General features: G+C 48.7%; 6 protein-coding genes across 6 annotated transcripts; 2 read left to right on the plus strand and 4 right to left on the minus strand.

Moving 5' to 3' along the window:
- Positions 1-302: 302 nt before the first annotated feature.
- Positions 303-661, minus strand: VTN77DRAFT_2150 (uncharacterized protein; the record flags this gene model as incomplete). Its single annotated transcript, XM_069417960.1, has 2 exons — positions 303-575; positions 641-661. The coding sequence occupies 2 exons, from the start codon at positions 659-661 to the stop codon at positions 303-305; spliced, it is 294 nt and encodes a 97-aa protein (XP_069279336.1).
- Positions 662-961: 300 nt separating this feature from the next.
- On the minus strand, positions 962-3,130 carry VTN77DRAFT_2151 (uncharacterized protein; the record flags this gene model as incomplete). Its single annotated transcript, XM_069417961.1, has 6 exons — positions 962-1,927; positions 1,973-2,682; positions 2,731-2,863; positions 2,915-2,960; positions 3,025-3,037; positions 3,103-3,130. 6 exons carry the CDS (start codon positions 3,128-3,130, stop codon positions 962-964), a joined length of 1,896 nt encoding a protein of 631 aa, XP_069279337.1.
- A 366-nt stretch (positions 3,131-3,496) lies between these two features.
- Positions 3,497-4,280, plus strand: VTN77DRAFT_2152 (uncharacterized protein; the record flags this gene model as incomplete). The annotated part of the gene is made up of 5 exons (XM_069417962.1): positions 3,497-3,680; positions 3,765-3,789; positions 3,852-4,011; positions 4,069-4,076; positions 4,235-4,280. 5 exons carry the CDS (start codon positions 3,497-3,499, stop codon positions 4,278-4,280), a joined length of 423 nt encoding a protein of 140 aa, XP_069279338.1.
- A 1,339-nt stretch (positions 4,281-5,619) lies between these two features.
- Positions 5,620-6,430, minus strand: VTN77DRAFT_2153 (uncharacterized protein; the record flags this gene model as incomplete). The annotated part of the gene is made up of 2 exons (XM_069417963.1): positions 5,620-5,819; positions 5,896-6,430. The coding sequence occupies 2 exons, from the start codon at positions 6,428-6,430 to the stop codon at positions 5,620-5,622; spliced, it is 735 nt and encodes a 244-aa protein (XP_069279339.1).
- A 1,075-nt stretch (positions 6,431-7,505) lies between these two features.
- On the plus strand, positions 7,506-9,918 carry VTN77DRAFT_2154 (uncharacterized protein; the record flags this gene model as incomplete). The annotated part of the gene is made up of 7 exons (XM_069417964.1): positions 7,506-7,538; positions 7,593-7,622; positions 7,694-7,788; positions 7,864-8,183; positions 8,249-8,940; positions 8,996-9,474; positions 9,555-9,918. The coding sequence occupies 7 exons, from the start codon at positions 7,506-7,508 to the stop codon at positions 9,916-9,918; spliced, it is 2,013 nt and encodes a 670-aa protein (XP_069279340.1).
- Positions 9,919-10,117: 199 nt separating this feature from the next.
- On the minus strand, positions 10,118-12,685 carry VTN77DRAFT_2155 (uncharacterized protein; the record flags this gene model as incomplete). The annotated part of the gene is made up of 12 exons (XM_069417965.1): positions 10,118-10,279; positions 10,356-10,482; positions 10,560-10,656; positions 10,739-10,988; positions 11,099-11,154; positions 11,246-11,336; positions 11,413-11,855; positions 11,929-11,974; positions 12,040-12,104; positions 12,187-12,327; positions 12,385-12,529; positions 12,593-12,685. 12 exons carry the CDS (start codon positions 12,683-12,685, stop codon positions 10,118-10,120), a joined length of 1,716 nt encoding a protein of 571 aa, XP_069279341.1.
- Between the last annotated feature and the right edge of the window lie 385 nt (positions 12,686-13,070).

A 13,070-nucleotide genomic window follows, 5' to 3' on the forward strand; every position in this document is an offset into this window, starting at 1 on the left:
AAAACCCCCTCGTCCCATGTCTCGATATCTGTTGTCAGAACGCAACAAAGAAAAAAAAATTTCAGACGATAAGCTTTCCCCAGCCTCCTCCTCGGTCTTCACCTTCAGTCTCCGCCCTAGTCTCCACTTCCAGCCTCCCCTCCGCATAGTTGCCTAAGGTGCTGGAGACCCATCATTCACTAGAAACAAAGGAAACACGGTGGTTTGTCGCTTGCTGTCTAGCAACAGTGAGTGAGAGCACAATTTCTTTGTTGTTGTGAAACGAGGAGGCTGGGAATCGTCGTTAGGCAACAGTGACTCAGTCACCATGGCGAGTGAATCTTGCCCGGAGAGTAATCAGACAAAAGGAGTCCGCTGTCGTCGTCGTTGCCTAGAGACTTTATGGTCTGTCTTTGCTGCTCTACTGGTCCCCACGTTTTGCAGCTTTTGCAATTGGTTGAGCACAGAGTCGGCGAAGACATGTCACGGATAGTCGAGGCCTCGAACCAAAACGTGATATATCGACGAGAAAATGAGGACGCCCTGATTCTTACGACATGTTTCCGAAAAGGAGGTCCTCTAGGAAGGCGTTGACCCTGGTAACGTTAATGATCAACCCCTCTACACGAAGACAGGTCCGACTTTGAAAAGGGTAACTGACGTGCCTTGTATTTGTAGACATTCGAGTACGCTTCCCCATCACAGATTCATTCGAGCTTCTTAGAGGTTACGCCATCTCGAGGGCAGTGCTGGATGGATTGATTGGGATAATACATACGAGAAGTGTTCGGGAGAATTCAGGAGGAGTTGGACGCCATGAGGGTCGCCGGTAATTATATTGCTGATTGAATCTGTATTTCCCGACCAAAGAAGCCTCGAATTACCTCGTAAGAACTGTTCTTGAGGGATGCTCAAAGCTGTACTCGGGACCGTATACCAAAAGTCGAATACCGTTTCGGCAAAAGAAAACGTTGTGGTACTGCTATCCGGCGTTATTAGAACCGTTCCAATCGCTCGCCCAAATGAACGTTGGACACCGCCACTGAGTCCCTTTCTCCTTGTTCCCACTAGGACCTATTGGTCTTGGACACATCCAGAAGGCTCTTCCACAGTTGATTCCCGGCTTCTTCGTAGTTAACATAATGCAAGGTTCTTGGTGGCCCTCGCATTTCGGCACAGCTTTCTTGCTGAACAACTTTGACCAGGACTCCTTGCTAGCTACAGGATCAACGACCGACTCGTCTTGAGCAGGTTCTGTAGGAGTGCCTGTTGTCGGTATTTCGCTCTCGACCGTGGAATCCGAGCGGGTGTTCGCTGCCAGCTGCGATGGCAGACCAGGAGTTGTGTCGGAAGATGTCGAGGATTCCAGGTTGACTTGAGAAGATGTACTGGTCGTATTCGTGCTCGCGTTTTGCGAGGGATCTTCCGCAGCTTTTGTATCGTCCACCGCTGCTTGCTTCGGTTTGAAGAAGCCTATTAGACTTTGTTGTCCTTTGGTAGATGCTCCTGCTGACTTCGACCTTTTAGCTGGCGGAGGTGCAAAATTGTCTCCCTTCTGAGACCGTTTCGTAGTGCTTGCTGGTCGGGCTTCTGGATCGCGCTCGGGTACAGCATTGTTTGGCGCACTCTTACTGGCGGAAACTCGATCATCAATTGCAGATGTAGAGGCTGCCGACGAACCCTGGCTATCGCTTTTCGACAGAGCAGGTGTGCTGTTTCCCACAGAAGACGCCTTACGAAAGAACATGTCTTTGATATTCCTGCGTCTATCGAATTCTGGAATCAAACGGCCTGACAGAGGCAATAAGTCCTTCGTTGAATATTCGCGTTGGCGCTCTCCATTTTTGAACATCCCCGGCGGATTCATAATGTCGCGAATGTCAACCTCAGAACCGTCCAGTGGCACCTTGTCTTTAAACACGGCATAAACAGGGCAGTGATCGGATCCCTTGAGACTGTTAGTAATGCCCTCGACTCTTCGGAGAGAACATACCATAAGCCCCTCCTGGATATTGGAATCCAACAACCAATCCTGCATATCGAGGCTGCACAGGACGTAGTCGATCCTCGCTCCATAATTCCCTGGTCGAGCATTGATGCGCTGCTCCCAGCACGTATACATGCCCCTTCGATCGGGATGGAATGCTCTGCAGATATCATGCAAAACCGGTGACTCTCTACCCGGATCTTTCTCACCAATGACCCTGCTGCCAGAAACCAGCTGATTAAAAATCCGTCTCACCGGGTCGGAGATGAAATCGTCTTCAGTAGCGGCTCCTTTGCGTATAGCCTCCGTCCAATGTGCAGAATCTATCTCGCCTTTGGAGATATTGAGATCGCCTGTCAGGACGACCCTTTTTCCCAACGCAACCAGGTTGCGAATGCGGGCATCGAGGGCACTAACAAAGCCCAGGCGGAAGCCATTTCGTGTCTCGTCCCGGTTCGCCGGACTGTAGACTCCGAGCAGGACGAATGCCGGGAATTCCAGGATAACGCATCGGCCCTCAGAGTCAAGTGTTGCCGCATCAACTCCGATTTCTGCAAGTTGTTCATTCGATGGATAGCCGCCAATCTGCTGATCAGCCGGGAGGTCACGAAACGAAGTGGTAGAATTTGGAGGGCAGAGAATTCCCGTGATCCCTTCCTCTGCGCGAATGGGTGCACAGGTCGCATTGCGGGTGTATATTACAACGCCCGAATATCCTTGTCGTTGTTAGTCCCATCCTGCATCGCGATTTGTAGACGTCAGACCTTTTTTAACTTTGGGGAGGCTGAAATAGCAATCCCATCCGGGCACAAGCACCATGTCATCTCGGAGATCTTTCTTTTGTATCTTGGTCTCCTGGAAGACGACAATGTCTGCCTCCAGGATATCGAACATAGCCTATTTGTACGTTTAGCTAGTCACATGCTGAAAGGAAGCTCAGGTCCTTACATTGAAAGTTCGCTTCTCTCTCCATGGCTGATACCCAAAAGGGTTTCTGTTTGGCCAAATTATAAGTACCGGAGTTGGAGCAACTCTAGACCTCAAGCTGAGATACTGACCTAATACCGTTGACTGTGTTGACAGCGTCAGTGAGCCCTGTTTTAAGAGGCAGAAATCAAAGCTGGGTATAAACATACCATTCCATGTCGTTATGCGGAAGCCCATTGCCACTGCGATCAGCCGCCGTTATACATAGTTCGCCAACAACTATACGCGATATCGTCTGCCTCGAAATCCGCTGCAACCTCGCAAATCCAGCTCTCGCAGATTCAGCAGCTTATCGTGACCTTATCGCGTCACAGGTGTCGCCTCTCGCGGGTCACGATGTCACGAGATCCCGTGACTGCTTGTCTTGCCGGATCGGTGTTGGCGGGTGACATCACGCCACGGTCGCTTACGTAACTCCATTTCCGGCCCGCCGGCGAATCACGGAGTCGCTAAACGGCTTTCGTCAAACGTCGTGCCCGAACCTCAACTCACCTCTTACGATCCCACGCAGTTTGTGTCTCTCGAGTCCCAATTCCTGCCACAATGTTCCCGCAACGCAATATATTCCGTCTCTCCCAGCGTGCTGGGCAGCAGCTTCGCAGCACCCCTGTGCGCTCTGCTGTGCAGCGCCGCTTCACCAGCACCGAGACGAAGCCTTCTTGGTTGGCCGACAACGAGTTCAACCGCGAGAGAGCCGCCGTCAAGGAGCACGCCGCCGGCACGAGTGGTACGTACTTTCTTGGATCACTCAGAAGCTTTATATTGGCTTGGAAGGTATATCGATGCTCAATGCTGACTGAATGGCTCCCAGACCTCTGGCGAAAGCTGTCGATCTAGTATGTCTTCGATCAGAGCAATTGGAGCTTCGACGCAACATGCATGCTTACCAATTCAACAGCGCTGTCATCCCTGCCCTGATCCTTGGAGGTATCAATGCGTACAACCTCTGGACTGAGCACTGGGAGCACTGGAACCACCTTCCCCCGCTGGAGGAGCGTGTCGAGTACCCCTACCAGAACATCCGCGTCAAGAACTTCCCTTGGGGAGATGGGGACAAGGTGAGCTCTGCCACTCTCGTTAATCACAAGATTTGGTGCTAATGTCCCACTGTTTAGACCTTGTTGTAAGTTGAACCCTCCGAAAAAGCAGAGAAATCACCCAGCTTCCATCAGAGCGGAACATCGGATATATGCAAGATTCCTTCCTATTGCTTCCATAATATGATCCCCGCTTTGGATGCTTGCAGAGATTTATGGGGACAATTCACTGACGATGATGTAGCTGGAACGACAAGGTCAACTACCACAACAAGGACAAGACGACTTAAACCGGCTTCGGAATTTGATGTCTGGTACATTTCCTCACCTAGTGTCTTGACCTGTGATCGCGAACTTGTATATTTCATCTGAGACGAACGAGAAGATAGAGAGATGGAAGTGATAGTTTCGAGAAATTGAAGTGTCAAGGTCCAACTCACCATTGGATAAATTTCCTTTGTGGTGTAACTTACAAGAAAAATCAAAGTGAGGAAGCAATGCAACTTCCCAACTTTCCGTTGATTTGATTTCATCTGCCCCGGCGGTGCATATTGTAACGTGTCGGGTGCCTCGTGTCTGAGCAATCGAGAGAGGTTCGCAAGCTACAGAGAGCTTTAGCTGTGCCATTCGTCTTGAGGGTTGAATCTCCTGACATATCGGTGATATCTTGTAATGGTGTAAGTCACGTCATCAACTTGCATAAGCTTGTGATCGACATCAAGACTGGACAACGGGTTATGAAACCATTCTCTTGATGAGGGTATGCTCATAATAAGGAGGTAATAACTGCCATCACAGAGAAAAGATTCGGTTTCTGTTCAACTGCCAGCAAATCAGTGCTTATAACAAAGAGAAATGGGATGAGCTCACACTCATTCAGTAGTGCAAGCGGACTTTGAGCTCTCATTAGAGTTCATATGGCCCAAGAGGTCGTCAATGAGATAAACCTAGATGAAAGAAGAATGTAAACGAAGTAATATGGGGCGTAAGAAAGAGAATGTACTAGTAGAATCGATGCGAGAGATACCGATAAGGAAAAGAGGCATGAAATGTCTTCAGAACGTAGGCTGCCCTCATGATAAGTTTTTTTTTTCCAAAAAAGGAGAGAGAGAGAGAAATCATGCGTAGATACTTGATCAGAGCTGTGTTGGCTTGACTTTTTGTTCATTAGCAAAGTCGATATTCCTCCGGCCAGGGTTGCTCAGTATGGACAACGTGATAAGAGAAGTGTCACATCTCCAGATCTTCCATTTGTTGTAAAAGAGGAGATGCTCAATTTTCTTTCTTTCTAATGGGATCATGAAACTCGGGTGAGTTCATGCCAGATTCGTTTGCTATCATTGACTTCTTATGAGGCTCATGATAAATTCGAGAAACCGCAGGAGTGATCTTCTCGCGTTGACTCGAAAGATATCTGTAAAAGAGTACGGAAACAATACTATACAAACGAGTATATCAAACGTAAAGATTTTAGAACACTTGACATACATATCAAGAAGAACAGCGTGATGAGCGGAGGTAAGCAAAGGGGTTTCAGGTCTCCAATCTGTAGCAAAGCTCTTAGAGCCTCAGAAAAGCACGTTATATAACACAAATATGCTTGAACTGTCAGCTTAGCCATAGAGGTAATCACTTGCGCTGGAACCAAGATGCAGGAAAGGCTTTCAGGAACTGCCACACGAAGAATAAGAAACTGCGCGTTGGCCCTGTCTTATACTTCAAAGGCCTGTCTCCGACTTCGGCCATGGCACACACAGTCTGCGCCACGGGGCCGGGATATGTCTCCTTGAGATAAGTCGCGATGAGATCATTGCCGTTGGTTACACCACCTTTATTAGAAAGACACGCGTTAGTCCTATCTATATATAGGAGCAATCGTCAATGGTGACAGTAATAAAAACATACCAGATGTCCACAGGTTACCGTCGTGTACAACTCTGGTCGTGTCATCCCATTTTGCAGCCTCAGGGAATTTCTTTCGCAAACTGGGAATCAATGCTCGGGGCCCGGTAACGTGCTTTCCCTTCAATATCCCACAATGGCCTGAGAGGAGCACCCCCGTACAGATTGCAAAGATTGTTGTTTTAGCTTCATTGTGCTCTCGAACGAATTTCTGCACTTCTTCTGAGGGTGTATTCCTAGGATCAGGACCGGGTATGATCAGGACGTCGAGTTTCCCAGGCGCCACCACCTCATCTTCGATGGAATGAGTGATGCGGATGGCAATGTTGGCAGTGCTTTCTTGCAGTGTGCCACTGCCCGATGTGCTGATGTAGTAAAAGTCACATGGCCTCCCCAGTTCGACCATGGGGCTGGGCAGTCCGGCTGCAGTCAGATACTCTGGCGTGGCCATATTTAGAAGATCAACGCAAGCCATATCGAGCAGTTGAACAGAGTCTGCGACGAGCACCCCGACTTGTAGGGGTTTTTTAGAAGCCATTGGATATGTGTACGATGCGAATAAATCCTAGACAACAGGAGTGATGAGAGGATTTAAAATGAGGGAATGGGAAACGAACAGAACAATCAGCATGCTTGTAGAAAAGAGGTCAAACTAGGCTGATTATATTCCTTCAGTTGAGCATTTAAGCAAAGATCCAACAGTAAATACATATCAACGTAAAGCCTAAGTTTTACCAACAAGAGATGTGTCCTGCAGGCAGCAACATTCGAGGTCGATTGGCTAAGTGAAAGATTTAGACGCAGCTGAATGGGGGCCTTGAGCTAAATTATATAAATTTCTAGAATCATAGAGCGACTCGGCGAATCATCTGACTGTATACGACTTTAAGTTGGTTAACGTTCTAACCAGCTGGGAGGTGGCACGTCTGTTATATGCCAGCCGCTAAGCAGATGAAGAAGCCAAAGGATGCCAAAAAAGGAAAAATTAATTCATGACTACCAGCACAGTCAGGACCATTTCCGCCGTTGACGGGGCGGAACAGAAGAGAGCGCGGAACGCGGACCGGGGAACGGAGAGCGGGAACGTGACACAGAAAAGGGAGGATAGTTATTCCGAGCGTCACATGATTCGACGTTCTGTACCCACTTGACGGATATATCCTGAAGAAACTCTATATCATTGCACTCAAAGTCAGAGCATTTGCACCTGTGGAAAGCGCGTCTTGAGTTTTTGGACGTTCCTCATGTAAATGTGATCTGCCTTCACTTCAAAATTGTGAGTTTTCAATGTTTCTATTGCTTTTGGTCGTTGGAAAGGTACTATTCAAGCCTATGTCTCGTACTTCCGTTTCTTCTTCCGCTTTACTTCGGCTCGTAAGATGTGATCTGATATCTATTGTTTCCCGTCAAAAGCTATCTAAGATGAACTGCAACTGGATGCAAAACACGTGTTTCTTTGCTACTCGGGACATGGAATCCCGTGATTTTTTCCACATCTGGTTCTATGCTGGTTGATCTTGCTGACTCCGTAATTTATAGATGACTCCAAATTGCTGTCATCGACAAGATATTCCCTGTTACTCGCTTAGCAGGTTTATCTATATTCTGGGAAAATGAGCGGTTCCCGTGATTCGCACTCATACGCTGTAAGTTACACAGCAATTCACCATAATCGACAGTACGATTAACATGGCACCCAGTGCGATGAATGTCGAGCACGAAAATCAAGGGTAGGGTCCTTCTTTCCCTCTTTCCCGTCTTTATTAGCAGAGACAGGGCCTGATTCGATCTATCCCTGCAGTGCTCAAAAGAGCGGCCTGCATGTGCTCAGTGCAGGCAACTGCAGAAGGAATGCGTTTATAGTCCAAAAATAATTCGAAGTCCTCTGACAAGGCAGTGAGTACTAAGATTTTCTTTTCTGCGAGCTTCCAGAGAACCTGTTGTTTTCTAACGTAGCACTCAACATATCAGACACCTTACTTATGTCGAGGAGCGCTTAAGTGCGTTCGAGAAAGCATTTGGAAAGCTATTTCCAGGTGGTGACCTGGATAGTATTGTCAATTCCCTTCTCCAGGATCAGGAATCTCAACCGAAGACGGCTCCATCTCCACCATCTTCGGCTCGAAATTCACCACAGATCAAATCCGACAGCAAACGTTCCGAACCAGCATCAGAAGCATTACCGCAACAGGCGGATGGCTTTGACTGGGCGGAGAAAGAAATTTCACTCGGTGACTTGACCGATGGCATGGCTGCCCTGTCGATTCGGCCAGAGGGGGCAGGATATTTTGGTAAGATAGAATTATATAGAATTTTAGACTCCTGTTCTTCAACAAGTGCTTACTATGTTTTACAGGATCTTCATCTAGCGTCGTTCCTCTTCGTGCCCTTCGCGAACATGGTTTTGATCTCAATATTCCAACGGAGGGCTCCAAGCTAAATATAGTTCCCAAAAGAGTGCCTCCGAAAGCCCAGCTGATCAATTCTGCACCGTCTGGACTCGTTGAGCAAGCTTTTATAGACGCTTATTTTCTGAATTATCATAGTAGCTATCCTTTCGTCCATGAAAGTACTTTCAGGGCTCAATACCACGAACAGATTCCCCGTCCACATGGCCAGGCGTGGCAGATTCTTCTCAACACAATATTGGCTCTTGGAGCGTGGAGCATCGGCGATGACAATTCAGATTTAGACATCTCATTCTACCAGGAGGCCAGAGTGCACTTGCAGCAGGCATCTGTTTTCGAGACCGGCAATCTCACTCTCGTGCAAGCTCTACTCCTCCTCAGTAATTATGCCCAAAAACGTGACAAGCCAAACACAGGATGGAACTATCTTGGACTGGCAGTCCGAATGGCCATGAGTCTTGGTCTGCACAAGGAGTTTCCCTCGTGGAAAATCAGCTTATTACAGAGAGAGATCAGAAGAAGACTTTGGTGGGGCGTTTTTATATTTGACAGCGGCGCAGCGAAGACTTTTGGGCGTCCAATTCTCCTCCCCGAGGACTGTATAATGGATGCAAAACAAGTTCTTAATATCCATGACGAGGTATTTATCGAAACCCTCTTGCAAATGTCGAAAGCTAACTTGTTTCTGTTACAAGTCTCTCACACCAGCGACCACATCGTTACCCGCGGAGGTGAATGGACCAACGTTGTACACGGGTCTGATTGCACAGTCGAAGTTTCACCTTAAAACGAATCACGTTTACCAGCGTCTCATTTCGAGCCCGCCTTTATCTGCGGAAGAGACGTTGTGCCTGCAAAAACCCATGGACGATTGGTATAACGAACTGCCCTTATACCTGAAACAAGCTGATTCACCAGCTGAGCCTGACTGGCTGGCGTTGGTTCGTAACCGCCTGATGTGGCGCGACTGGAATCTGCGAATTCTTCTCTGTCGGCCCATCCTCCTGCGCTGGGCATCTGAAAGATGGACATCGGGTTCACCTGCCGAACATGAAGATCCAGCTGAGAGAGATTGCCGGCTCTTATGTTTGCAGCATGCTAGGGCTACCATAGCTTCGATTTCGGAATTCATGGAAAGCCATATTTGCACTCGGCTAGGGGCCTGGTATATGCTGTACGAGATTCACATTCTTTTTTTTTTCTGCGTCACGGACATGGTATGAATTTCCCGAGCTAACGCTTTTGTTCGAGCAGATATTTCCTCTTCCAAGCTGTGATCATCCCAATCATCTTCCTCATGACAGATCCTACTTCTCCGGAGGCATCTTCCTGGATTCAAGATGTCGAAACCACAAAGGCGCTCCTGACACACCCATCTTTAAGCAACAATCGTTTAGCTGCCCGCTGTTTGGATGTCATCAATCGTCTCTGCTCCACGATTTATGTACAGAACGGCGCCGAACAGTCGGAAGCACAGCAGCAGTTTCTGATGCAGCCGTCAGGGCAGCTGTTCAACGATACTGCATTTGGCCTCTTCCAGGGTGATTACGGAGGAAATGGAGCGGGTGTGGACTTTTCGGAATGGGTGAATTTCGCTCCTCAGGATGACTTTACCTGAACAAGTCTTCCTACTATTGACCAGATCGTATCCGTCATTCGAGAAAGAAATAGAAAGCTTGAAGATTCGGAGATCTTCTAACCCTATTTTGTTGATGGATACTATTCAACAAGTGTTTGTCTTCCCTACATCGGGATATCTTCCCTGTCACTATATACTTGGACCAGACCTGACGAATTATCTACCCGGTCATATGATTTCAACGCAAATTGTGCGCGTTCTCCTGCTGCACAATCTCTTCCTTCAGCACATCCTCGCTGACGAGAGGAGTCCCACGCAGTTGAGCCTCGATGTGAACGATGCGCTGCTTTTCTTCGTGAGCAGCGGTGTCGCCGAAAATCAGATCCATATCCTCGAGAGTCTATTCCATCAAGAAGGTCAGCAATAGATAACACGGCGATGTTTGATGTGAAGGGAATTCGAAGGGGGATGCGTACCTTTCCTCGAGTTTCAGGGATACAGAAATAGGTGAACGCGAAAGCTAGCAGGCAGAATGCGGCGAAGAAGATGTATGTGCCCCAAGTGATGGCCGCGAGCATGTCCGGGGTAACCAGCCCGATGATACTAAATCGCATTCGATATTAGCTTTTTTTTTATCTTGTTGTCTCATTTCCCATTTTTGCTGCTTATGAAGAACTTACAAGTTGCACATCCAGGTCGCTGAAGTGGTGATGGAGATGGCCTTGGACCGGATTGACAGGTTGAAAATTTCAGATGGAAGGACCCAGCCGATGGGTGCTGTATGTATATGTAGCTTGATTAGCCTCTGGTAATTCTCAAGTGGCGTACCCACACAGAGACAGTTCGCTCGCTCACTCACCGAACGAGTACGAAAAATTAATATCGTAGATGTAGATGAACGCGATACCGGTCCATCCAGCGGCTTTGTGATCGACCAGGTGGGATCCGTAAGCCCCAATGATGCCGCCGACGATGACGAGGGAGATGCAGGTTCCCACAGCGCCGGCCATGAGCAGGACACGACGGCCGACTTTGTCGATCCAGAACAGAGCCGGGAGGGTGCTGAGACAGTTGACGATGCCGTAGACGCCCGTGGCAAGGAGGGATGTCTAGAGATCAAACGGGAGAAAGTTAGCAGATCAGAGTTACGAAGTTCATTCCGTTTAATATTCAAAGCAGACTCGTTCGGAAGAGGATCAATAAACGAGACGAAACGTACCGTGTTTCCATTCAATCCCAGCTGCCCAAAGATCGTAGGAGCGTAGTAGATCATAGCTGAATAAACAATCGCCATTAACAAGCTATTTTTCCGATCACGCCTTGATGCTTGGAGATATTATGCCCAAGATGATTTGTATGAACATACCGTTACAGCCCATGAATTGCTGGAAGAACATGACACAGCAGCCGATAGCGAGACGCTTGAACCGTGCCCAAGTGCTGATCAGGGAGAAATACTGGACAGGGAGAAGGCAAAGATCTGTCAGAACTGGAATTCATGTTGTTTTTTGTGACCTCGGTCCAAAGACGTACCTGCGCAATATGCAGCCTGACGCCAGACAGGTTGGGCCAGTGTTCCTTTGCAAAGGTGTTTTCGAGCATGATAGAAGCTTTGACCTCGAGATACTCCTTGACCAGAGCTGGATCATCGCGAGATGTCCGACGCAGCTTCGACAGCGTGGCCAGCGCCTCGTCGTCGCGCTCCCGCATGAGCAGCCATCGAGGCGAGTCCGGGAAGAAGAGCATCCCGATACCAAGTGTCAGAGCGGGAAGGATCTGCAGCGCAAAGGGCAATCTCCACGAGGCCTCAGATTGTCCCGTGCAGCCTCCAGGGGGAACGTCATGGTAGGGATCAAAGGTGGGTGCGGCCGCAGTGCCTCCGGTATACGGGACGTTGGGGGCGCAGCGCGGGCCTCCGATGTAGTTGGAGCCGTAATCGATCCAGTAGCTGATGAGGATGCCGATTGTGATGGACACTGTTAATCGAGATTTCTTTTGGTTAGTATCTGTTGAACCATTCATATTTTTTTTTCTAGCTTAGTGACTTACGCTGTTGGAGGACAACCAGACCGCCACGAATCTCGGCAATGGAGATCTAAGATAGAAAGTTGAGTATCGAATCCAAGAGCTGCTTTCTCCTGGTAGATGTATGACACTTACTTCAGAAATAAAGAGGGGCACAATCTGCGTCAATTGTCCAATGGCGAATCCAGCGATAGCTCTCCCTGTTGGCGTGAAGACACAGTGTGAGCGGCTGTATGACTTCTCTTCGGAGGCTACACGCTCGTTGAAACACGTGATACATACCGACAAACAGCATGGGAACCGTCACTGCACCACATTGGATGGCTGAGCCGATGACGAAGACAACCACGGCGAGATTCATCGACCACTTGCGTCCGAGACGGTCTCCGATGGGGCCGTTGACAAGAGATCCGAACCACGCCGCTATCCAGCCCTGTTAGTCTGATATTGATTCAAGTTGGGGAAATAGGCCGTACGTACCAAGTAGAAGGGTCGAGACAAACCATCCCTTGAAGCTGCTGTCGGAATAGACACGAGGGAATCGAGCTCCGAACGACTCCATCGTCAGGATACCAGACACGACACCTTGGTCATAGCCAAACAACAGTCCACCCAGGGTCGAGAACTGTGCAGAATCAGGTTAGCCCGATACACTCGTTAGAGAGTCCTAAATAGGTCAGATGCTTACCAACGCTACTCCAAACAGATATGGATTCTTGTATACAAGCTGAAAGCCGCCAGCCTCGGAGGCCTGACCTTCCAGATCTGTCACGGAGGCCATCGTGGATTCTCTCACGTCACGTCTCCTCAACTATCACCGTCAATCTCCCATGCAATTCTCTGTCTATACAAGGACTCAATGTGCAGGACTCCTGCAAGTGCCAACCACCTCCCCTTTATACTTCATGCGGACCGGTCAACTGCCCCAGTTAGACATCTCCATAATCTTCTCCCGGATGCGAGTCCGCTTCAAGATCGGGCCTAGCTAACCCACGATGAACGGCGGACGACTGTACTCCGGCCCATCAGGAGACTGCCCGTGACACACTGACACTAATACGGGATTGGTGCGTTGACTGCGTTCTCGGGATTGGTAGCACGAGTGCGGGGAAAATTCCGGGGGCTTCTCCAGTTTTTTTTTCGGTCCGCGGGGACAGAATCTTCCT

This window comes from Rasamsonia byssochlamydoides (genome assembly GCF_041956645.1).
Source record: "Rasamsonia byssochlamydoides strain NRRL 3658 unplaced genomic scaffold VTN77scaffold_17, whole genome shotgun sequence".
In the NCBI taxonomy this organism is placed as follows: Eukaryota; Fungi; Ascomycota; class Eurotiomycetes; order Eurotiales; family Trichocomaceae; genus Rasamsonia; species Rasamsonia byssochlamydoides.